General features: G+C 43.4%; 1 protein-coding gene across 1 annotated transcript; it reads left to right on the top strand.

Annotated features, from left to right (window-relative positions):
• Window positions 1–2,134: 2,134 nt before the first annotated feature.
• BHLHB9 (basic helix-loop-helix family member b9) lies at window positions 2,135–8,178 on the top strand. The gene is made up of 3 exons (XM_008051546.1): window positions 2,135–2,218; window positions 2,922–3,009; window positions 5,526–8,178. The coding sequence occupies exon 3, from the start codon at window positions 5,825–5,827 to the stop codon at window positions 7,457–7,459; it is 1,635 nt and encodes a 544-aa protein (XP_008049737.1). The 5' UTR covers window positions 2,135–2,218; window positions 2,922–3,009; window positions 5,526–5,824; the 3' UTR covers window positions 7,460–8,178.
• The last annotated feature ends 18,645 nt before the right edge of the window (window positions 8,179–26,823 follow it).

Genomic DNA, 26,823 nt, shown 5'->3' with positions numbered 1-26,823 from the left:
TCTTTGTGGGAGCCCCTACCATCATGTTCACTTAAGAGCAGGTGTATCTTCCTCTCCTGCTTGGATTTTTGAAACGGTGAAAGAAAAGCCTGCGAGGGCCACACTAGAACCCCGGGGAGGTCTGACCTGAAGTGGCCTCTCCCTGCCGCCCAGCCTGCAGTCCTGACACCCCCTCTTCCATTAGCGTCAAGATAGGCGAGTGAGCAGGATGGGCGGGAGAGGGGTAGGCACTCAACAGTCTGGAGTGCAGAAGTACCAAAGAGCGGCCGGGTGGTATCCATCCGCTGCTCCTCTCAGCGGGCCTCTTTCTGACCTCCAGACCCTGCCCCTATTCGCCCGCCGGTCCCATGCATTGTGTGGGTGCCAGAAATGCAGTAGCAGCAGCAACGGTAGGGTCCGCGGTGGTCTACCGAGGCAGCCGGTGCCCACCAGGCTCGTCCTGACCCCGCCCACCTCCAAGTCGGTACTACTATGGGTCTGAGAGGGGGCGTCGAACTCCTTCGCGCCGTATCCCTCCGCCCGACCCCGCCCCCGCCCTTCCCGGCACCCTGGCTGCGAGCGGTTTCTGCCGCATCATGGGCTGCGCCCGTCTGCTTTGGTGAAGAGAGTAGGGGACGGGACGCTTGTGTGCGAATAGGGTCGTCCGGAAAGCGGTGGAAATCCGAGTGAGGCGCAGCCAGCGCAGAGAGGTGGCTAGGAGAGGAGGGGGAGGCCGACGATCAGGGCCCTGAGCATGCGAAGGCAAGTGGAGGTGTGGTGGGGGCGGGGTGGTCCCCCACAGCCGACTGGCTGGCTGCGTGTCCAGCACACCCTGGCAGCCTGGAAAGGGGTTGGGGGCGACCCTGTCGGAGCCGGTCCCCAAGAGAGGTGCGCAGGGCCGTGACTCCTGGCGAAGAGACAAGGCTGACACCGGCGCGCGGGACAGGCAGAGGGCGGAGGGGGGTGGGCGGGGTGGCACCGCCAGGTCGACTAGGGGCGACTCGCCCTGACCTTTCCTAGCCAACTTCCCAGGCTCCGGCGCCCCGCCCCCAACGGTGTCTGAGCCCTGAGAGGGCTGGAAGGAGAGTACTGCGGGAGAAATGGCGGAGCGGGAGTCGGCGCTCGCCACTTCGGGCTCCAATTCCGGAAACGGGGCTTATTGGGCCCAGCGTCCTGGCTGCTTTTCCTCCTAAATTGTCACAGTCTCCTGTCTGCGCAGTAGGTCTGGTAGATTCTGCAGAAGTGGAACCGTTAGTGGGTGAATTATGAGGACACCAAAATGAAATGTTCATTTGCTTTTCTATACAGCACTGTTTTATTGCCTTCCATAGTTAGATACCCACACTCAATGCACACAAATGGGGAGGATGAGTTAGTGGAATTTCACGGCAAGTGTCCATGTGAATAAACAGTAATATTAGCCGGGCTCGGTGGCTCAGCCTGTAATCCCAGCACTTTGGGAGGCTGAGGTGAGTGGATTGCCTTAGCCCGCAGGTTCGAGACCCGCCTGGGCAACTTGGCGAGACCTCATCTCTACAATAAATCAGAAAATCAGCCGGGCGTGGTAGCTCGCGCCTGTAGTTCCAGCTACTGGAAGGCCGAGGCGGAAGGATCGCCGGAGCCCAGCAGGTCGAGGCTGCGGTGGCCGGGAGCGGCCACTGCACTCCAGTCTGGGTGGCAGAGTGAGACTCCAACTCAAAAAAAAACAACAAAAAAACAGTAATATTAATCCACTTTTCTCATATAGGATCTGTTTTCTCAACATGCCAATCTATTTTAAGTAATGTGTGTGAATGGGAGTTCAGAGTAGAGGGTAAATGTTACCGAAGGGTCCACTTAAAACATTTGAAGTTAATCTTCAATTTCTGGGTCTGGAAACACAAACTCCATCTCCAGCCACTCCTCATAGCCCCTCTCATTTTGATACAGAAATAGTCCCATAGAAGAATTCATTGCATTTCTGATGGTGGATATCTGTGGAGTTACGAGAGTTGAATGACTTCTTTTACTTAGTTCCTGATTCTCAAAAGGAGGTGTTAGAACCTCAATTCTGCGAAACTGTCCATTAACCTGATATTTTTCTGCCATTGTCAACATAGTCTCATTTTGCTCGAATGCCCTTTTTTTCTTTCTATAGGGTGTGACTCTTCTCCAGCTAGAGGACCCTTCTTTGGTGGGAAGGAGAACATCTCCTGATGACCCCTGCTTTATGGACAGACGGACTTAGGTGGTGAATGAGGTAAGATCTAGATATGTATACATGAGGAATGGGAGGGGGCATGTAAATTTGGTATTGAAATAATAGTCTCATCGGGCTCGGTGGCTCAGCCTGTAATCCTGTGCTTTGGGAGGCTGAGGTGAGTGGATTCCCTGAGCCCACGGGTTCGAGACCCGCCTGGGCAACTTGGCGAGACCTCATCTCTACAATAAATTAAAAAATTAGCTGGGCATAGTAGTGCACGCCTGTAATTCCAGCTTCTTGGAAGACTGAGCGGAAGGATCACGGGATCCCAGCAGGTTGAGGCTGCAGTGGCTGGGAGCGGCCACTGCACTCCAGTCTGGGCGACAGAGTGAGACTTCAACTCAAAAAAAAAAAAAGAAAAGAAAAAAAAAAAGAAATAATAGTCTCCATTGTCTTCCCTGTCTGCTTTGTAAACACTGGTGCCTATGTTCCACTATCTTTTTGTCCTCATATTTTTGTTTAGGGAAAGAGGTGTGGCCTCTGCTGGGAAAATGACTGACTTCAGAGTTGGGAAGTCAGATAGTCTGCAAGTCTTGGGGTAGGGTATGGCTGGGAAATCACTGGGGAGAAACAGACAGGTGGGAGACATTTAACATGAATGGCCTTGAAGATATAAAAACATATTATAACCCTTTTTATCGGTGTTAAGTCATCTTTGTCTTTTCTGTTCTCTTTCCTCTGTCCATTTTTCTATCCATAGGTCTATTCCTTTCTAGGTTTCTGTAGAGATCTATAGGTAGCTGTTCACTTGGGAGTCAAGAGAACAAAACTATTCATTTGGATACAAGGTAAGTGTAAGTGTAAGCGTGAGCATCCCCTGTCGATTGGGTTTAGGGGTGGCTGTTGCTCATCTTGGAACTGTTGTCTTTCAACATTCCAGACACCTCTGCCCTCACTTTTGTGTACATGTAATGGGGATAGAGTGAACCAGGATTGTGGTATCTATTGGGGCAGGAAATGGGAAGGGAAGCCATTGAGGATGACTAAGGGGGATAGAAGTATTATATAACCAAAGCCCTAGATTTAGAAAGGCAGATGTTGTGTTTAGAGAATAAAGTACAAATCTGTTTACCAAATACTCAAAATTCAAGTCCCTCATGTAGTTTTGTTTATAAGTCTGCTTCTGGGTTAACTATAGGTCTTATCAACACTGGAAGCAAGGAAGGAGGAAAACATTGCACTGGAGCAGTACAGGTTGGTGTGAGGCCTGCCTGGATAGCTCTATAAGGTCTAATGGTATATGAAGGAGGACCCCAAGAGAAAACAGAATTATCCTTTTGAGGGTGGACTTGTTGTAGTACACTCGTAATTTGTTCCTTCAGATCAAACTGTCAACCAAAGTTTTTATCTGGAAGTTTTGAGAAGGTTGCATCATGAGTTGTGGAAGAAACATCCCAAGTTGTGGCAAACAGGTGATTGGTTCTTCCACCATGACACTGCATTTGCCCACACTGCACCGAATGTTCAGCAGTTTTTTACCAAAAATGGCATGGCCCTCATGCCTCACCCTCCCTATTCACCTGATCTTTTTTTTTTTTGAGTTGGAATCTCACTCTGTCGCCCACACTGGAGTGCAGTGGCCACTCCCGGCCACCGCAGCCTCGACCTGCTGGGTTCCGGCGATCCTTCCGCCTCAGCCTTCTGAGTAGCCGGAATTACAGGCATGCGCTACCACGCCCGGCTGATTTTTTGATTTATTGTAGAAACGAGGTCTTGCTGCCTAGGCGGGTCTTGAACCCGCGGGTTCAGGCAGTCCACTCATCTCAACCTCCCAAAGGCGCGGGATTACAGGCTGAGCCACTGAACCCGGCTTTCACCTGATCTTACCCCAAGCAATCTTTTTTTGTTTCCCTGGATGTAAAAAAAGTCCTTAAATGGAGAAGTTTTGCTAATATGGAAGAGGTGAAACAACAACAACGAAACAGAAGCACTAAAAGGCATCAAAGTGAGCTGGTCTTGGTGGCTCAGCCTGTAATCCCTGCCTTTGGGAGGCTGAGGTGAGTGGATTGCCTGAGCCCATGGGTTCAAAACCCACCTGGGCAGCGAGACCTCATCTCTACAATAAATCAAAAAATCAGCCGGGCGTGGTAGCGCATGCCTGTAATTCCGGCTACTTGGAAGGCTGAGGTGGAAGGATCGCCGGAGCCCAGCAGGTCGAGGCTGCGGTGGCCGGAACTGGCCACTGCACTCCAGTCTGCGTGACAGAGTGAGACTCCAACTCAAAATAAATAAATAAATAAAATAAAAAGCATCAACGTAGATGAGTTCAAAAACTGTTTTGAGCAGTGGAAAAAGCATCTTGATGGGTATATTGCATCAGACAGAGAGTACTCTGAAGGTGACTGAAGTTTAAACATGTAAGAATAAATACAACCCAGGCACATTGGCTCAGCCTGTAATCCCAGCACTTTGGGAGGCCAAGGTGAGAGGATTGCCTGAGCCCTGGGGTTCGAGACCAGCCTGGGCAATTTAGTGAGACCTTGTTTCTACAATAAATCACAAACAACTAGCTGGGCATGGTGGTGTGTGTATGTAGTTCCAGCTACTTGGAAGGTTGAGGTGGACAGATCGCTTAAGCCCAGCAGATCGAGGCTATGGTGGCTGTGAGCTTGCCACTGCACTCCAACCTGGGCGACAAGAGTGAGATTCCAACTCAAAAAAATGATAAAACACATTTTTAAAATAAATAAGTTAGCCGGGTTCGGTGACTCAGCCTGTAATCCTGTGCCTTTGGGAGGCTGAGGTGAGTGGATTGCCTGAGCCCATGGGTTCAAAACCCACCTGGGCAGCGAGACCTCATCTCTACAATAAATCAAAAAATCAGCCGGGCGTGGTAGCGCATGCCTGTAATTCCGGCTACTCGGAAGGCTGAGGTGGAAGGATCGCCGGAGCCCAGCAGGTCGAGGCTGCGGTGGCTGGGAGCGGCCGCTGCACTCCAGTCTGGGTGACAGAGTGAGACTCCAACTCAAAAAAATAAATAAAAATAAAAATAAATAAATAAGTTATGGATTTTTGGGGGCCCCCCTCATATACCAGCATGAGTACAAAGGGGTTGGGTACTCCTTAGCTTGTCTCTCAGCAAGCTTACCTAACCATCCTTGTTCTGGTTTGATGCAAAGAAAAGAATGGTAGTGCCTAGGCAGGACATTGTTGTGCATCAGTGGGAGTATGCGAGGGGCAAAATGAAGTGACAGAATTTTCTACTGATCTACTTCTCATATCACACAATCCATTTGTATTATGTCTTTTTATGTGGCTGTCTGCATAGAGGAGACTCAAAGTCAGTTTCTTTCTTCCACCTCAGGTCTATCTGCAGTGGTGGCTGTGGTGGCTTTGGGTTGGTCGAAGACCATCACCTTCAAGTCTGCACTTGGAAGCTATCATCCTTCCCCAGCCTGACCATTACTTCTGTCCTCTGTCTGTATCATTGACAGAGGCTATGTGTTTGGAGAGAGTATTGTGTGACTGCTGACCTGGCAATTGACTCTGACTCTTGCTACCTAGTTTATCCATGACTCAGTGAAAGAGTGTTAAAACATTGACCTAGGACACATTGAGAACCAAGGTCAAGACTGGATAAGGCTGTCTAACTGGACTTCAGCCATGACTGGAACTAAGAATAAGAGGCGAGCCCAAGCCAAAGCTGAAAAGAGAGTTGTTGTACAGGTTAAGGCTGGAACAGAGAGAGAGGCTGCTGGTGTAGTCAGACCTGCTGCCAAGACCTGGTCCAAAGCAAAAACCAAGGCAGGGTCTAAGAGAGATGCAGCGGCAGAGGCAAAGGCAGTGTCTAAGAACAAGGTAGTTGCTAAGATGAAGGAAGGAGTTCTGTCAGAGCCTAAGCCTCTGGGCAAAGCCATGGGAGATTTTAGTCCCAAGGCTGAGAATGAGGCCACCAGTTCCACATGTAAAGATGAGACTGGTATTGATGCCTGGTATTGGTCTGGAGAAGAGGCCAGTATCAATTCCTGGTTCTGTAATGGGGAAGAGGTCAGTAAACATTCCAGTGCCAGTGCTAAGAATGAAGATAAAGCTGAAATTGGTGCTGAGAAGTTGGAGCCTGCACCTGGGGCCAGTTGGAAGCCTAGGTCGGGGGCTGAGGAGGAGGAGGAAGAGAATGTTATTGGGAGCTGGTTTTGGGAAGGAGATGATACTAGTTTTGACCCTAATCCTAAACCTGTGAGCAGAATAGTTAAGCCTCAGCCTGTGGATGAAATTAATGAAAAAGATAGGCCCAAAGACTGGTCTGAAGTAACTATCTGGCCCAAAGCCCCTGCTGTAACTCCAGCAGTGTTAGGATTTAGATCCCAGGCCCCAACTGAAGCAAGCCCTCCTTCATATATTGTTCTTGCCTCTGCTGACGAAAATACCCATTCTTTGCCTGTGGCAACAGCCTGCCATTCTAGGCGCACACACTCATGCTCACAGACTGTCTCTGAGCACCCATTTGGTTCTGATCCTTGCATCCAGACCATAGGTGAAATTAGACACCAAATCAAGATCAGGGAGGTAAATGGGATTAAGCCATTTTCTTGTCCTTGCAAAACGGAAAGCTGCATAGATTCTGAAGAATTTGAAAAACTTGTTAGCATACTTAAGTCAACTACTGATCCTCTCATTCATAAGGTAGCACATATTGCAATGGGTATTCATAATGTTTATCCATTTGCCCAAGAATTTATTAATGAAGTAGGTATAGTGACACTTATTGAAAGCTTGCTCAGTTTTCCTTCTCCCAAAATGGAAAAAAAGGCTGTAATTACTCTGAATCCTTCTGGGAATGAAAGACAACGCAAGCTTGAATTACATGTTGAGCATATGTGTAAGGAAGCAGTGTCTTTTCCCTTGAACTCACCTGGACAGCAATCTGGATTAAAGATACTAGAGCAACTGACTACTGATTCTGTCCATCACCATATTATTGCCAGTTACTTTTCAGAGTTTTTCCATTTGCTGTCCGAGGGAAATCATAAAACCAGAAATCTTGTCTTGAAAGTACTTTTGAATATGTCTGAAAATCCAACTGCAGCCAGAGACATGATCAATATGAAGGCATTGGCAGCATTAAAACTCATCTTTAACCAGCAAGAGGCAAAAGCAAATCTTGTTAGTGCTGTAGCCATATTTACTAACATAAAGGAGCATATCAGAAAGGGCTCAATTGTAGATGTTGATCATGTGAGTTATAGTACACTCATGACCATCTTCGAGGAAGTTAAGGGGATTATTGAAACCATGTAAAATGAGCCAGAGATAGACAAGAACACTATAAACCATCTTCAAACTCTAGCAGTCTGTACCTCCCCAAACAGCCTTGTATTGTGTTTTGGTTGTTATGATGTGCATATTATATATAGCAAGATATTACCTGTGACAGGTTCTAGGTTTAAGCTAGACCATTTTGGGCGTGTCAGATAAATTCTTGAGCTGAAAACATTTGTTGATTTTTATCTTGTTTGGATTGATAGATTTTTATCATTTTACTTTAGAAGATGGTGAACCAGTTCATCATAAGTAAGATAGCTTGTTCATTAGTGTCCACTTAGTTCCATTTGTGGCTTCAAATAAAAAAAGAAAATATCCTTGAGTTTGTAATCTAGTTACAGAAGTAATATGCACAAAGATAATAGTACCTAGAGTGTGTGTGCACATATACCCATTACCAAATGTGCCCTCTCAATGTGTAAAGGAGGCAGAGATTGCTATATGCTGTTTAGTATAAGAAGTTACTATTTTTCCGGTATTCTACCTGCCTCAGACATTCATTCTACAACACAGAAATGACCCAGAATCTCAGATGATAATAACGTAATGTTTATTTTTTATTTTAATACTAAATTTATGACTCTTAAATTGTTAAGCTTTTTCATTTATGTCAAAGCCATCTCACAGAAAAGGAGGAAAACATTTTGTAAGTGCCAACCCTATGAATGACACTGCTGGTACTTTTTTTTTTTTTTTTTTTTAGAAAGCAGGATTTATTGAGAAGACAGAAAAGCTCCCATAGTGAGGGGGGACCTGAGGGGGTTGCCCTGGCACTACATTTTACAAGGTTATTTTTCCCTCTCTTCACAGTGATGCTGTGAGCTAGGTACTTGTATTTGTATTAGAACTCATTATTCTGAGTACCCTCCAATGAGAGGTTAAATACTTCTTCCTAGATTCCCACAGCAGGCAGGTGGCATAGCTGTTTTGTCTGAAACCAGGACCCATCTCACCACCCTACCTTACCGTCTTCCTTTACTCTTTTAGGTAGTGGCCTTCAAAGGTCAGAGACTGGTTTTAATGGTTTAATTTTGCAGTGCATGATGTCTCTGCCACTTGTTGCAGTTCTTAACTTCCTCCCACGTGCCCATTAGCCATTTGGCTATAATGACTGGAGATCAGGAGAAAAGTCTGAGATGAATGTGTGGATTTTATCTGGCAGTGTCTGGGAAATAGAAAATGCCCCAAATATGTTCAGATAATAAGATGTAGATTTGGAGTCATCAACAAGTAAAATTTGTTATATGTTCTTCCTAACCTTTTCTTCCTAACCTTTTCTATTTGTACTTACCTTTTTTTTGAGTCGGAGTCTTACTCTGTTGCCCAGGCTGCAGTGCAGTGGTACATTCACAGCCACCACAGCCTAGACCTGCTGGGCTCAGGCAATCCTCATACTTCCAAGTAGCTGGAAGTACAGGTGTGTGCCACCACGCCCAGCTAATTTTTTGATTTATTGTAGAGACAAGGTCTCACCAAGTTGCCCAGGCTGTCCTTGAAACCCTGGGCTCAGGCAGTCCTCTCACCTTCACCTCCCAAAGCTGGGATTACAGGTGTGAGCCACCATGCCCGGCTACTTTTTTTTTTTTTAAAGAGCTGAAGTCATTCTGCACATTGTTATATACCCTCCATTTAAAAAGGTAATTTCTTACCACCACCTTGCAAAGTCATACCTTAAATTTATTTTACCATTTGTGATTTATTTTCCTGTGTGTCAACTGAAAGGCCAGAGGGCTTTATCTTTTACTAGTAGGCAATTAGGCAATTCTGGGCATTTCTGCATTTGTACCAACTAAAACTTTACAGAATAAACTTAACTGGAAAAAATTAGACCCCAAATTGCAGCTTCAGCCACATAAACAATAAAGCTAGGAGAGAGGCTGCTATCTCAACCTACAAGATAGTGATTCCTGGGAGTCTGTATGATCCAGAAAGCATTCCCAGAACTTTTGGGCTATGGCTGAGCTCTCTAAGACTCATGGTAGAAATGACAACCTGTGGTCTGAGCTGAGGAGAAAGTCTTTAAGTATAAAAATAGAGTTATGTGCTTTGAGATTTCCAGACAGCTAAGAAACTAAAATAATATCATGCCATAAATATGTTTGTAATTTGCTTCCCCCTACTAACTGTATATTATGAATATCTTTTCATGTCAATAAATATGCTTCTACAACATATTTTTAATCACTTAATGTTTTTCTTAATGCTAATAGAATATAGTATTGTAATCTTTGATTGCATATCTCTTAATATACAATATGTACAGATTTATTCTTTAACAAAAATAGGAGTACCGTATCCTGAGAATTTCCTTTTCCTCTTAACAATTATGTTTCCAATTTAGTATGATATGTATGTACTATGTGTATATCTATACATAAATATATAGACATAGATACTGCCACATTTTATTTAATAGTTTTATTGAGACATAATTGAGATACATTAAACTGCATATTGAAAGTATATATTTGATACATTTTGAAATGTATGTACACACAATACCATAACCACAATCAAAATAGTAAATGTATCAATCATTATGCTCCTTTTTTTTTTTTTTTTTTTTTTTGAGTTGGAGTCTCACTCTGTTGCCCAGGCTGGAGTACAGTGACACACTCATGGCCAACCCAGTGTTGACTTGTTGGGTTCCTGTGATCCTTCCATCTCAGCTTTCCAAGTAGCCAGAACTACAGGTGCAAGCTACCATGCCTGGGTAGTTTTTTATTTATTGTAGAAACGAGGTCTTGCCAAGTTGCCTGGGCTGATCTTGAACCTGTGGGCCCAGACAATCCATTTGCTTGGCCTCCTAAAGTTCTGGGATTATAGGCTGAGGTACCAAGTCCGGCCATTATGCTCCTTTTATCTCATCCTGTGCCCCTACCCCAAGGTAACCGTTGGTCTGCTTTCTGACATCATAGAATTTTTTTCATTTTCTGTAATTGGGTAGAGATGAAAGAAATGGAATTGTACAGATTGTTCTCTTTGGGCATGGTTCTGGCTTATCTGACTCAGCATAATTATTTGAGATTCATTTGTATCTTGTGTCTCAACAGTTTATTGCTTTTTATTTCCAATTAGTAGTCTATATGGCTTTACCACAGTTTGTTTATCCATTTATCTGTTGATGGGCATTTGGATTGTTCATATTTTGGCTATTCCAAGTAAATCAGCTTTGAGTGTTTGTGTACAAGTGTTTTATGGACATATACTTTCATTTCTCTTGAAGTGGAGTGGCTGGATTTTATGGTAGGTATATGTTTAACTTTTATATTTTCCAAAGTAGTTGAACCATTTGACATTCTTACAGCAGTGTATGAGAGTTTTGATTCCTCCAAGTCCTTTCTGACACTTGATGTGGTCCTTATAAATTTTATCCATATCTCCTTGTAGTTCTTATTTGCATTTTCCTAATGACTAATGATGTTGAACATCTTTTCATGTGCATGTTTGCCCTCCATAAATCTTCAGTGAAGTATGTGTACATCTTTTCCCAATTAAAGAAAATTGGAGTTTTTTTTTTTACTGTGAATATACGTTATTCAGTCATTTTTATTTACAAAAATATGGAACATTCACAAATTTGTGCATCTTCCTTGTGCAGGGGCCATGCTCACCTTCTCTGTATTGTTCCAATTTTAGGTTGTTTTTTTTTTTGAGTTGGAGTCTCACTCTGTCGCCCAGACTGGAGTGCAGTGGCCGCTCCCGGCCACCGCAGCCTCGACCTACTGGGCTCTGGCAATTCTTCCGCCTCAGCCTTCCAAGTAGCTGGAACTACAGGCGCGCGCTACCACACCCGGCTATTTTTGATTTATTGTAGAGATGAGGTCTCACCAAGTTGCCCAGGCGGGTCTCGAACCCATGGGCTCAGGCAATCCACTCACCTCAGCCTCCCAAGGTGCGGGATTACAGGCTGAGCCACAGAACCCGGCTCCAATTTTAGTATATGTGCTGCCAAAGCAAGCACAGGTTGTTGATTTTTATTGGGTTTTTTTTGCATGTATTGAATACAAGTCCATTATCAGATATATGTTTTGCAAGTATTTTCTCCCAATCTGTGGGTTGTTTTTATTATCTTAAAAATGTCTTCTGAAAGAGCAGAAAACTTAATTTTGATGAAGAACAATTCTTTTACAGGTTGGGCTTTGCCTAACCAAGATCACAAATATTTTATCCTATACTTTCTTCTAAAACTTGATAGTTTTAGGTTTTTCATTTAGGTCTGTGATCCATTTTGAGTTAATTTTTATATATTATCCAAGTTATAGGTCAAAATTCATGTCTTGGCTTAGCAATATCTAGTTGTTCCAGCACTATTTGCTGAAAAAAAAAAAAACTCCTTTCTCCACTAAGTTACCATTGCATTTTGTCAAAAATCAGTTGTCTCTGTATGTATGGGTCTATTTCTGGACTCTATTCTGTATCACTGTTCTATTTATCTTGATTCCAATGCCATTCTGCCTTGATTACTGTGACTTTACAATATCCTGAAATAAGGCAGTGCAACTCCTCTAGCTTTATTGTTTTTTCAATTTATTTTGGTTGGTACTCTTGTATTTCTACAGAAGTTTAGAGTCAACTTGTCAATTTCTACAAAACACTAGCTGATATTTTGATTGGGTTAGCTTTGGATTAATTTGGGGGAAACTGACATCTAACTATTGAATCTTGATACATGAATAAAATATATCTTCATTTATTTAGGTCTCCTTTAATTTCTCTCAGTAGTATTATTTAGTTTTCATACAACATACTTTTTTTGCAGCTGCATATATTCTTTTATATGGTTGCAGCACATGTTATTTAATCACTTCCTTGGTGATGAATATTTACAGGATTTTTTTTTCCTGTGAGAATTGATGCTGCATTGAGCATCCATGTTTACATCTTCACATCTCTTTGAATATTTATATATATATAATCAATTCCTTGCGGTGAAGCTTCTTGGTCACAGATAATAAATGGCAGCACCCTCCAGCCAAAGACCACCAGAAACATGCCTGTATTTGAACAAATTAGGTTTATTTTTTGTTGCGGTGAGGGAGAACACAAACCATGGAGAATCATGGAGTGCTTCAGTAAAATTTTAGAAATGACTTATTGTGGGATTTGGACTTGTGTTAGGTGATTTGGGGGAGGATTTAAGAAAGTGAGACTCTGTTGTAGATAGAAAACAGAAAGCATAAATCTGTGATTATTTAAAAAGTAAAAACTGTGCCCAGGAGGAATGCATTCTTTAGATAAAGATCAACTTTGCTGAAACCCAGATCCCTCAAACATGACCAGTATCTGCCCATTGCAATCTTCAAACAGACCCCTGAAGATGATAAGACCATGCTACCCGGTGCCTGGGAACCAGATCCCCTCTCTTCCACAGGGTCTACAAATCATCCACCCTGGGAAGTGGGAAGCAGAACCTCTCCGTTCCTCCCTTCCCCAGGGTCAGCAAATCATCCACAAGTGGCTAGCAATGAAGTCACACCAGTCACATATACTTGATTGCAACATCTCCAGGGGAGAGGATTTAAGTCCAGGGCTTGGGGGCTATGGAGCCACACTCATCTTAGAGTGCTGGCCCTCTTCCTGTCTGTGGGAAGTGATCTTTATCCTAAATAAATCTTTTCTTTCTTCATCGCTTTGTGTTGCAAATCTTTGTGTTATTCAAGTCTCTGGTTACCAGCGCATACCTCTGGCACGCCAGCTCTGGCGATGCTGTGCCCCTTCCGGACCCTCCATCCTTAACACAGAGTGATCTTGGTTTTGTCTTACTATGTCAAGACAAAATATCATAATTTTAGATGTGCTGACATTCTATTACAGAGTTTAGGCCTTGAACTCTATTACAGGCCTAAACTCAGGCAAGAGTGCAGTGAGTTGACTAGCAACTACTGCTTAGGACAGATTGGGGTTATTAATGAGACAAGTACTAACTGCACTGAACAGAACATCTTTCCAGTTTACAGTTTTTTGAAAATAATATAAATGTGTATTTCAGGTTTTTCAGATTAAAGAGATTGGTCATTATTTTATGAAATAAGCTTCAGAGAAGTATAATCATGAGCTGTTAAAACTCTTCAGTACAGCAACAGGCAAATTTTGCTTTAAGAGATTTTAGGGTCCTCAGCTTATCTATTGACACCTACTTTCAGCTGGACAATGTACTGTCCCTGTCAGCAGATCTTTTGAAAGGAGCTCTAGCCACCTCTCTCCTGAAAGGTGCTCTAGCCACCTTTCTCCTGAAATTTCCATGGCCCTATTAATGGTCATTTCCAAGATTTCTCTGAAGGGGAGAGCTCCAGAAACTTGCAAAATGGAACAGCTGTTGGTTGTGTATGTTGAACACCTCCTTTGGCAAGTAAAACTTGGCTGTTTTCAGGCTATGGCACCTAAAAGGTGGGTAGAATTTTTTTCCTCCAAAAGTTGTTAATATTCCATTTGGGAGAGGGGGACTCTGGCAACTCTCCATAGCCCAGTTATGTCCTTCATAGAAAGCTCTAAAATACATTAAGAATGGACAAAATGCTGAATGTGTTAGCAATGGATGGAGAGAAGAGCGATGCAGACAGCAATAATGTTTATCCAGGTGCTCTGCTTTGAACTCGGAATGAGTGCTATTCCCTCTCCTCATTGATAATAGAATGTTTTTTGAAATATGAAATTGCATTGGAAAGAGCATGATCCACTAGGGCATGCTTTCATATGTAGCTTTTATGTATACTGTGCTATTGTAGATTAAGGATACAAAGCATTAATCTTTTTTTTTTTTAGTTGGATCCTCACTCTGTCACCCAGGCTGGAGTGTAGTAATACGCTAATGGCTACTGCAGCCTCAACCTGCTGGGCTCAGGCGATCCTTCCGCCTCAGCCTTCCAAGTAACTGGAACTATAAGCATGTGCTAACACGTCCGGCTTATTTTTTGATTTATTGTAGAGATGAGGTCTCACCAAGTTGCCCAGGCTGCTCTCGAACCCCTGAGCTCAGGCAATCCTCTCACCTCAGCCTCCCAAAGTGCTGGGATTACAGGCTTGAGCCACCATGCCCGACTAGCATTAATCTTTTATCTGGAGTCTACAAAATTAGACAATGTTATATGAGTTTAATTACACTCTAATAAACATCAGAAGGTAAATGCATATGAATGCTGTCTTTTACAATGGCCCTCTGGAAAGCCATATGCTTATGCTATAATTATTCGAAACATTGAAACTGCCTTCAGAGCCAGTTTTTAAATTATGATTGACACAATAATTGTACATATTTAGGAGTACAATGGGATGTTTCAGGGAGTATATACATTGTATAGTTATCAAACCAGAGTAATTATCATATCCAACACTTTAAACTGCCTTCAGAACCAGTTAGTGAGTTACGTAAGGACACCAGGACCCTTACTTTATAGTCATGACTATATACTGAATATTTTTGTTCTCAGGATTAGTGCTTTCAACCTTTATCGTGTCATGACACAGAAGATGAGAATATTTTTCTTTTTTCTTTTTTTGAGTTGGAGTCTCATTCTTGTCACCCAGGCTGGAGTGCAGTAGCACGCTCATGGCCACCAACTGCAGCCTTGACCTGCTGGGCTCAGGAGATCCTTCTGCCTCAGCCTTCCAAGTAGCTGGAACTACAGATGCACACCACCGTGCCTGGCTAGTTTTTGTGATTTATTGTAGAGACAAGGTCTCATCAAGTTACCCAGGCTGGTCTCGAACCCCTGGGCTCAGGCAATCCTCTCGCCTTGGCCTACCAAAGTGCTGGGATTATAGACTGAGCCACCACGCCCAGCCAAGAATATTTTTATAAGTTAAACAGACACATCTGTTCTCCCTTAATGGCATTGATCCCAGAGACCCCAGCTGCTCCTTTCCCCACTGCAACTACTCTGAGCACTGAGTGAAGCAATGTCTCAGACACACCCACAACCATTTCCAGCATATAAGTGGAACACTTTACCCCAGATATCTGTGTTTCGAGTCCTAGAATTCTCTAGAAATGCTTCAGAAGGCACTATAGAGGTTCAAGGGAGGCTGAGTGGGTTGAACCTGTGTGCTCCATACCACCTCAGCCTCAGCTTACCTCTGGGGTTACATGTAAGGGTGTGTTTGGAAAAAAGGTTCCCCATGTTAAAAATTGTGACCACTTCTATAAATATCCATTCATCCATCTTTAAGAAGAATCTGGCATCTATGGTAGAATTGCCATTCTGCATATTCCTAACACTGACAGTAACAGTGTCTACTGAGTTATTTTTTAGTTGATGGAAATCTATTCCTGTTACCCAAAAGATCCCCCTGTGTTCAGGCTTCACACAATTTACTAAAGGTTCTAGCTAACATTGTATTTATAAATATATATTAAATTATATAATTATATACGATACATACTATATAACTAAAATATATAATCTTATAACTTACATAAATTCTATTTTTCAATAATTAAGTCACTGGGCACGGTGGCTCATGCCTTTAATCCCAGCACTTTGTGAGGACGAGGTGAGAGGATTGCCTGAGCCCACAGGTTTGAGACCAGCCTGAGCAACTTCTCAAGACCTCATCCCTACAACAAATCAAAAAATTAGCCAGGCATGGTGGCGCATGCCTGTAGTTCCGGCTACTTGGAAGGCTGAGGTGGAAGGATCACCTGAGCCCAGCAGGTCGAGACTGCAGTGGCCATGAGCATGCCACTGCATTCCAGCCTGGGCAACAGAGTGAGACTCCAACTAAAAAAAAAGAATTGTCATACACATGGCAGACCAGAATAAATAGAAGTTTTCAATAGTCCCAAGTGTATCATTTTTTGTGATTTCGATGCCTGGGTTCTCAACTTTCTACCTTATTTTCTGTCTGCCAAAACCATAGTCTTGCACTGTATACATGTTCATTGGTGCAAGCGCTCCCCAAGGAAAAAATTTTAGAAGTAGAATTTTAGATATGAGTCAAACATTTTTCATCATCCGTAAAGGTGTAGAATAGTGATTCTCAACCCTGTTTGCATTAGAATCACCTGGAGAACTTAGAAAATACTAATGCACAGGCTCCTGCTGTCAGAGATGCTGATTTAATTGGTCTGGAGAGGAACTTGGGCTTTGATAATTTTTTAAAAGTACTCTAGATGATACTAATGTGCAGTCAAATTTGAAAACCACAGTTGCAAAAAATAAGACAACTTCATAAACTATTGGAAGTAAAAGGGAATAATTTGGTATAACCCCTTTTAATGTTCATTTGCCAATACCTATTAAAATATAAATGTTCATACTTTTGAATAAGAAGTAAATATATATTTATTCTACAGAAAAAATGCAGAAAATTTGGCAAAAATATTCTAAAAATATGTTAATAATAGCATTTTTTTATATTTCAAAAGCCAGAGCCGGGTGTGATGTTTCACACCCTTAATACCAGCACTTTGGGAGGTGCGGGCAAGAGGATTGCCTGAGCCCAAGGGTTCGAGACCACCCTGGGCAATATGGTGAGACCTCATCTCTCCAATAAATCAAAAAATTAGCCAGGTGTGGTGATGTGCTTCTGTAGTTCTATCTACCTGAAAGGCTTCCTGTAAGTTTTAATAAACCAATGCCTCTCCCTGCTGGACCTCTGGGTGACTTCTTTGGAATAGACAAAGAACCTTATATTCAAGGTCTCTCAAATTTGGGTTTGCCATGTTATATTGTTGTGGAAAAACAGAGAGACCGTGACACCGAGGCTAATTCGGGAAGCAGCATTTTATTGGTGCCGGCGCAATTCAGCAAGCTACTGCTCCAAGGCTGAGCAACTCGAAGAAAGAAGAGAAGGGTTTTATGTTAGTTTAGGTAAGGGGGGGATCGGGTTGTATGGCTGTACATTTTTTTTAAATTTGCAAAGTTGTAATCAGCAAAAACAAATTTTTAAAGAACAAATTGTTTACAGTATATACATGACAAGCAGGGGTTATAAACCGATAACTTCACAAAGAGGATGCGGGGGTAACGTTGTGAATTGATTACTATCTTGCACTTACAGGAAAGCTGCTTGTGGCTGTCTGGTTTTTTTCACGTCCCATGTCTAGCAGGTTTGGAGCTCGCAGGTTGATTTTTAAAAAGGAATAATTTAAACTTTTTTTTAAAGCCCCTCTCTCACATTACCCCCTTTGATGTTGAACCCTTCATGTGTTAAAGAGCATCATCTTCAATTTGGTGTATTAACATTATGTGGGTCGCAGGTTTTCATTCAACAACTGTTTCCACAAACTTAGAGATGGAGTTTATAATTATGGGGACTATGCAAGGGAGAATAAGACAGGATCCCAACAATAGGATTACAGATCCAATAATGTACTTAAATCCTCCCAGACCTGAGAACATGTCTTCAAACCAATTGCCAATTTTTATGCCATGCCATTTTTGTACTGGGACATGGGCAAGCTTTCTAGTATTGGTGACTATATTAGTTATAGCTTTACTGTTATCATCTATTTGCAAACAACAGTCAGAGCTATTAAATTTATCACATACTCCTCCTTCTGCTAGCAGGTAGTCCAAAGTTAAGCGGTTTTGATAAATGGCAGTGCTCATTTGGGCTTGTTGAACAGCAAGTTAAAAAAACCGTGGCTGTTTGATTACTTATAATTTCTAAGGCAGCTTGTAACCTGATAATGTGATTTAGCATATATATAGGCATGCGGCATACCCAACTTCCTTCCTTCCTACGTCACTGGGCCGTAAGTATTTATAATTCTCTGGGGTGGACATTCGTCATTTTTCTAAACCTGGGTCACTCCTATATTAAGAGTTTGATCAAGAGATCAAGCAACCTGTGTTTTGAGGCTCCCATAAAGGAGGATGCCCAGTGCATCTCCCTTTGAGTTAAGCAGAAGGAAAAATCCTGACTGGGTTATTCCTATGGTAAATGTGCCTTTCCATAGCACTGGGAGTTGGGTATATGCAACCTTTCCACATATCCAAAACAGCCTTTTAGGGGCTTTCCAGAGGTCTGGATTTACAGAGGACAGGTTTGTCCAACTTTGACTTATAACAAGGATACCTTGAAACAGGTTAGCTTGTTCAGAGGATAGTACTGTACAGTTACTTATAGTTTGAGTAACAATAGTACATTGAGAAGATTTAGTTGCATAAGCAGGTGCCCAATACCAAACATGCCTTGTTAGCCACCAGTTTCGGTGGGCTGAATTCCGGTATAATATTCTTTTGCAAGGAGTTTCTCCTACCCATTGAGTATAAGCGGAGTCCACTCTGCTTAAGCAGTCTTCTCCAATTATTTTTGAGGAGAGTACACATTTTGGGGGTAGGTTGTCTGTTCTAACAGTTACAGAATTGTTCCACTGAAGGAGCTGGTATGCATCAAGACTAGTTCCTTTTCAGCCACTCTTTAGTCATTAGGGCTCCCCCACATACCCAACAATTGGTGACACCATGTGTCTAGGCTATGTTTTCAGCCAAATTTATTTGTTTGTTTGTTTGTTTATTTTTGAGTTGGAGTCTCACTCTGTCACCCAGACTGGAGTGCAGTGGCATGCTCCCAGCCACTACAGCCTGACTTGCTGGGCTCCAGCAATCCTTCCACCTCAGCCTTCCAAGTAGCCAGAACTACAGTTGTATGCTACCACACCCAGCTAATTTTTTTATTTATTTATTGTAGAGACCCGTCAAGTTGCCCAGGTGGGTCTTGAACCCTCAGGCTCAGGCAATCCACTCACCTCGGCCTCCCAAAATGCTGGTATTACAGGCTGAGCCACCAAGCCCAGCCATTCAGCCAAATTTGTACACAGATTTTGGTCTACTTCCCATGGTTGAGGGAAAGGGGTTAACTTTGGCTGTTGGATAGCCACGGGAGTTATAAATTGTACAACTTTTTATTTATTTATTTTATTTTTTTATTTTTTTGAGTTGGAGTCTCACTCCGTCGCCCAGACTGGAGTGCAGTGGCCGCTCCCGGCCACCGCAGCCTTGACCCACTGGGCTCTGGCGATCCTTCCGCCTCAGCCTTCTGAGTAGCCGGAATTACAGGCACGCACTACCACACCCAGCTAATTTTTGTTTTATTGTAGAGATGAGGTCTCGCCAAGTTGCCCGGGCGGGTCTCGAACCCGTGGGCTCAGGCAATCCACTCACCTCAGCTTCCCAAAGGCGCGGGATTACAGGCTGAGCCACCAAGCCCAGCTTGTACAACTTTTTAAAGCAGTTTCTCAGTTTTGGGTGCAGGGGTGAGATCCAACAAACCCAATTTGTGCTTCCGAGGGTGCTACAAGCTATAACACCAGCTTTAGTGTGCTGGTAGCTCCGTTTTGATAATCCAGTAAAGTACAGCTGGCCATTATGGGTACAGATATGTTTGTCAATATAACAAACTTCTGGCTGGGATGAATAATGATGGAAGACTTTTATGTCTGGTCAGATCGTTTCTATACCTTTACATACTGGGTGTGTGGGGGAAGTGATAGATACCCAAATTAGGTAGAAGTACATAAAAGCACAAGAAAGCTTCCTATTACGAGAAGGAACAGAAATGCTAGTGAGACCTTTTCCCAACATATCCAATTTGTGAGGACTGATTCTGCCAGTTCTATAGCAAATAGAATAACAAACAGTATAGCAGTTGGTAAATACAAAGGTTGGCAAAGCCTGGGCATGTAATTTTAAAAACAATGGCTTATCTGTAAGGTATTTATTCCATTGAGTCCTCAAGCTTCTGCTGTGTGTAAATCAGCCAACATCTGGTGTGTGGCTGAGGCAAGGCCAATGGATCCTCAAGTTTCAGCCATGCATAGAATAGCCAGCCCTGGAGTGGCTAGAGCAGGGCCTGGGGAATCTGGTTCAGTAACTTAAGGGGAGTTGACAGATTTGTGGTACACTCCCAATCCTGGGAGGCAGGCTTAACTCTGCTGTAATGGATCCAGGGAACTATTTCACCTACTTTGACTGCAGTTGGGGTAGACAAAAGGACAAATGGGCCCCTCCAGAGGGGTTTTAGAGGCTGTACATTCCATTCTTTTACCCATACCATATCACCTGGTTTAAGAGAATGGTAGCCATTCTCAGACTTGACTTAGGTTTAAGGCTGAACCTAAGTCTTTTTTTTTTTTTTTTGAGTTGGAGTCTCACTCTGTTGCTCAGACTCGAGTGCAGTGGCATGCTCCCAGTCAGTGAAGCCTCGACCTGGTGGGCTCCAGCTATCCTTCCACCTCAGCCTTCCAAGTAACTGGAACCACAGGTGTGCGCTACCATGCCCAGCTAATTTTTGATTTATTGTAAAGACAAGATGTTGCCAAGTTGCCCAGGTGGGGCTCAAACCCAGGGGCTCAGATAATCCACTTGCCTTGGCCTCTCATAGTGCTGGGATTACAGGATGAGCCACCGAACCTGGCCGAACCTAAATCTTGCATTTGTTGTTTTAGAGTAAGATTTCCTAATTCCTTTAAGTCTCCATGTATGCCCTTAACAAGAGGGGCTGGCCGCCCATAAAGGATTTCAAAAGGCAAGAAACCTATTGTTTTGTGGGGCTAGACCTTACCCTTAGAAGGACAATTGGCAGAAGCTGGACCCAGCCTAAATGAGTTTCTTGGCATAGCTTACTTAGTCGTGATTTTAAGGTCCAGTTCATTTGCTCCACCTTTCCCGAACTTTGTGGCCTATAGGCTGTATGGAGCTTCCATTTGATTTGCAGTCCTCTTGTCATTAACTATACTACCTCAGCTACAAATGCCGGTCCATTGTCTGATCCTATAGTGATCGGGAGTCCAAACCGAGAAATGATTTCTTTAACAGGAGTCAGGCCACTTTGGTGGCTTTCTCTGTCCTTGGGAAGGCCTCAACCATCCCGAGAAAGTACACACAAAAACAAGGAGATATTTGTAGCCTCAGCAGTGTGGGAGTTCTGTAAAGTCCACAATAAGATCCTCAAAGTGTGTACCCCCCACATGCTGCACTCTGGGGGAGACTTTGGGTCCCTGTCACGGGTTATTTTGAACACAAATCACACATTGTTTGCAGACTACCTGCGCTATACTGGAGAGTTGGGGGACATAGAAGTACTTACTGGAGTGGTCCGTCTGCTATATGTCCCTTGGTGAAATTGCCTGATAAATGCTGGAGTCAGTGATTCTGGAATTGCTATTCAGCCATCTTGAAATTTCCACCATCCAGCTTGTAACCAGTGGCCTGTTTCAGTTTCAAACCATGTTTTCTCATTTGGCGTGTAGCAAGGGCTCCATTTTGTCAGTGGGCTAGGAAGCAACGCCATGGTTATTGCAGTCGTTTTGACAGTTTCTATTTCAAAGAAAGTATGGAGCTTCTTCCAAGACAGTTTGACACCCTAACAATCTCCACAGAAACATTTGACAAGGTTCTTAAGCATACAATTAGGAGGGGTATTCTTACTTTGGTTTCCACCCATTTCCTCCCCCTAACAGAAGACAGACACACACAAATAAGGGAACAAGGGGTATGGGAAACAGTTGCTTCATTCAGCTCCAGCAATACTCCTCATGGAGATATTTCAGACACCTCTTAGCAATTGGCGGGTTGGTATAAACCCCCAACATGAACCAACCCTGTGATGGGGTTGCTCTAAGCTCCATGAGGTTGTCACTGGCTTAGATTGGGACTCAACACTCACTTCTGCCCTTTGGTCAGGTTGGAACCCTTCCACAGGCAAGCACACAGCACACTCTCCAACCCTCCACCCTAATCCTGGGAGTCAGCGGGTTCATCTCAAGTCAGTGTTTCCTTCCACTGCCTTTCAGTTCTTTCCATCAGACTTGAGACTACTAGCAGACTCAGGGAGGTAATAAAGCTTTGCTTCTGCCACCTGGCAGGTCTATGCAAAAATCCCTTGTTCCTACCCTTTCTGTTGGGTGTTGCTCCTCACGCTAGTTCCCTCGCCTCTTTTGGGTCCCTGTGCTTTTGAGATCTGAGCCGTGGTGCACCAGGAGGGGCTTCCCTCCTACAGATCAAAAGGTTTGCTGCAAGCCAGGTGAGATTGCCTCTCCCTTCGCCCCAGGGACCATACCCCAATGACAAAGGAGGTGGAACACAGGGTTTCTGAACTCTCCATTTCCCAACTAATGCACCAAGAAATGTGGGAAAAGAGAGAGACCATGACAACAAGGCTAATTCAGGAAGCAGTGTTTTATTGGTGCCAGCACAACTCAGCAAGCTACTGCTCCAAGGCTGAGCAACTTGGAGAAAGAAGAGAGGGTTTTATATGTTAGTTTAGGTAAGGGAGGGAGTCGGCTTGTATGGCTATACTTTTTTGGGAATTTGCAAGGTTGTAATCAGCAAAAACAAATTTTCAAAGAACAAATTGTTTACAGGATATACATGACAAGCAGGGGTTGTAAGCCGATAACCTCACAAAGAGAGGTTGTGGGGGTATCGATTACTATCTTTGCACTTACAGTAAAGCGGCTTGTGGCTGTCTGGTTTTTCTCACATCCCATGTCTAGCAGATTTGGAGCTTGCACATTGATTTTTATAAAGGAATAATTTTAACTTTTTTTTTTAGCCCCTCTCTACCACATGGTGATCAACTCTGTTGCCAAGGGAGCTTGATTATACTGCATTGACCTGCTGTTTGATGGGGCTATAGTAAGTTCTGGTGCCTTTCCAGGTCTGTGACCAAAGGTCAATGAGAAATCGAGCTTTCCCCTACTGCTGCCAAAGCCCACAAGCATGTCCTTCCCTGGGTAATGTTTACATCCAATTCACAGGGAAAGGGGTTGGTTTAGACTACTCAGTGCTTAGACGGTGCTCACAGCACTTTTGGCAGCACTAAATGCCTGTTGGCACTCCCCCGTCCAGTACCAGTGGGATCCCACCTTGGGCCAGTCTATACAAGGGTCATACTATCTGTGCTAAATATGACATAAATACCCTCCAATACCCCAACAAGCCCCCAAATTCCTGCAGTTGGGCAATGACGGGTAGGGAAAAGCCTTGATTTTGTATATAAATGCTGATGATCCTTTTCCTTGCAAATGTGCAGTCAGCTGAGGTGCTACCTGCTCTGATTCTCTGTGGAATAAGAGGTTAGCATGACATCATCTAAACAATGAAATAAAGACACTGAAGCAGGTCACCTCCAACTTTCCAAATCTTGAGCAACCATGCCGTGACATATATAGGGTTGCGCAAATACCCCACTGGGTTCTCTTTCGTCTTTCAAACTTCCTGTTTCTGCCTTACCAAATCCGTTTCTCCCAGGTCCACTATCACCTGCAAGGCCCCATATACCGTTCCACCTACTATCAGGGATAGCACAGATATTCTGCTTTCTGACTGAGTTTACCAAGTGTCTCTTTCTAATCTTAATTCTTCCTGCAATGATTGCACCTGGTTCCTAGCAGTATCATCTGCTTGGTAACTACTTGGAAAGTGCAGAGCAGGGGTCATGCTGCTGCCACTGTGAATGCATAGCTATCCTTTTTCTTCTGAAATTGTTCCTTCTCATCCATTGCTTTCAATAATTCCAGCGGTCCAGCTGACATTTTGGGGGCATCCCCATACTCATGTGGTAATCCCCCAGCTATTTACCAACCTGGTAACTTCACCACATAGTACCAGTGGTCCACCCTGGAATTTCCTCCAGTGGACATTCCTCCCCTCACCCCCATCTCCTGCATCCACTACAACAGGGGCTTCTCTGGAATATCCTGTCATGACTGTGCCAAGTATAATGTGGCAGCCCCAAATCTGAGAAGGCTTGTGTGTAGGTTTTTTTTTAACATATTCCAAAGAAGACATCTGGAGATCCAGAAAGGAGAGATATTAGTTTATTAGAACTTACAGGAGGCACAATGGTGGCTGGCTGGTGAAGAAACAACCCATCCAGGAGGCACCGATGGTGGCCAGTCATGAAAAAAGAATCTACTCTGTGGGGCAGCAATGCAAACAGTTTTATAGGTAATCAAGTCAATTAATCAAATTTCTATTTGTTGTTTACAGTTACATTGATTGCATATGATAACCTCATTAATTTCAACTCTACTCAATTACCTGTACCCCATAACTTATGGATATCCTGCAGTGACCAGCCTTGGCCAGGGGCTGCTCTCTGAGGGAGGGGCAGAAAGAAGCCAGGTATAAGGGGAAAAGAGTCTATGTTCAGACAATTACGTCACAATTAAGTGTGAAATGGCTGGATCCTGTAGTAGATGTAAGATTAGCAATGTAAGAAACTGCTGTTTCCAAAGGGGTTATAACATATTTCGTTGTCACCAGCAGTGTATGAGAGCTTTATCCTCCACAACCTTGCCAATGTTTGGTATGGTCAGCCTTTAACTTTAGTCATTCTCACAGGGAGATAAAATGAGAAGACTCTGTGAGCTTAAATTAATTATCCCACAAAAATAATATTAACCTAACTCTTTAAAAGAATAATCTACTGGGCTAACAATTTTGGTGGGGGTGACTTCAGAGCACAGTACAACCTCTGAATGATTAAAACCTAGACTAAACTAGTTAAGAGTAATTCTGTCATTTATTGGCCCAAGAAATTGGATTAACAAAACAAGTTTCCCTAGGGATAACAGCAGGATCCTATTTTAGAGCCCATATCAACCATAGGATTTAGGACCTCTCTGCTAAATCAGGACATCTCAGTGGTATAATAGCTATGAACGGTTAGTTTATTCAACAAAGTCCTACATGATCTGAGTTCAAACCAGATCAATTCAGGTCTGTTTCTATCTATTTAATATTTCTTCCAGTAAGAAAGGACAAAGGAAATAGGGCCAACTTCAAAAAGTGCCCTCAATTTTACAGAAGATACAATTCTATCATATTATATGCCCTGCCTTAAAGCAGGGCTTGTTAAGATGGCACAGCCTAGTAATTGTGTAAAATTTGCAACTTTATAATTAGAGGTTCAACTACTCTTCTTAACAGCATGTTTATTGAAAGGAGGTACCTATAGAAACCAAGAATAAACTAGTTTAGTATAGTCTTTTTGTCTCAGCATAGGCATTTTTGCTCAGACTTTCCCTCTGACACGTTTTGAATCTAGCACATAGATGAGATAAATTACTAACAGGCAGTTAGGACATTTTAAAATTACATTTTACTGCGAGTCAAGCAGCACTCTACCCCACCCCCTCAGCAAATCTCCATCAGATGCAAGACAAGGACAGCCCAACAGCCCAACCTTTCAATTCATGGTTTGGTATAATAATCTCTAGAAAACTTTCAGGTTCCTTGTTGAAGGCAGAAAGTCAAAGATCTTCCCTTGGCTGACCGAAGCCATAGAAATGATAATAAGACCATTTTTTAGTCAAGGAACATGTGAATTGAAAATGTGGTCTGACAGGTCTCTTGCAGGAAAAACCTCTCTGGGTCCAAATCCCCAAGTTACAGAAAGGACCTCCCTCCCACCATGGCAGCAATCATGTGACTAACCCACTCATATGTTTGCTATCCATCATCTGATGTCAGTAACTGCGCTTACCTGACCCTTCATGATGATATGGAGCAGACCACCACCCAATCACCTTTACAACCTCCACAAGCAACCAGTCGCCATTGCCACAGCCATTGCGGCCATTGCCATGCCATGGTTCCTGGCTCTGGCCCCCTCCCCTATCTTGGGGAGTGAATTTCCTCTGGCCCCCTCCCCTATCTTGGGGAGTGAATTTCCTCTTTCTCTCTCTCTATTTTACTTTCTTTTTTTTTTTTTTGAGTTGGAGTCTCACTCTGTCACCCAGACTGTAGTGCAGTGGCTGCTTCCGGCCACCACAGCCTCAACCTGCTGGGCTCCAGCGATCTTTCCGCCTCCGCCTTCCAAGTAGCTGGAATTACAGGCATGTGCTACCACGCCCGACTGATTTTTTGATTTTTTATTGTAGAGATGAGGTCTCACTGCCCAGGCGGGTCCTGAACTGGCGGGCTCAGGCAATCCGCTCACCTCAACCTCCCAAGGCGCAGGATTACAGGCTGAGCCACCGAGACCGGCTTAATTTACTTTCTAAATAAACTATGTTTTCTAATCTAACTTCTGTGCAATTCTTTGCCTCTTTCATACGGCATTGGTTCGCACACCAGACACTTACACCCACACCAGGCCTGACCTAACATTATGAAGGCTCCACTGGGAGTGTGACTCTAACATTTATATTTAATCTTCTCCTGGTTATCACCCTTGCTATTCTCACTGTGGTATCCCTAACAGTTGAATAAAAAGTATTAGGCTATATATAGCTTTGCAAAGAGTCTAACATTGTAGGCCCCTATGGCCTATGTCAACCCTTTGTGGACAGAATAAAATTAAAGAGACACTACGACCACTGACATCTTCCATACTCTTATATGCTATTACATCTACCCAGTCCAAGGCCTTGCACTTACTATGTG

This window comes from Carlito syrichta, unplaced genomic scaffold (assembly GCF_000164805.1).
Source record: "Carlito syrichta isolate Samal-C Ts95f unplaced genomic scaffold, Tarsius_syrichta-2.0.1 Scaffold65477, whole genome shotgun sequence".
Taxonomy (NCBI): domain Eukaryota; kingdom Metazoa; phylum Chordata; class Mammalia; order Primates; family Tarsiidae; genus Carlito; species Carlito syrichta.
This window is presented reverse-complemented; position numbering and strand designations above follow the sequence as displayed.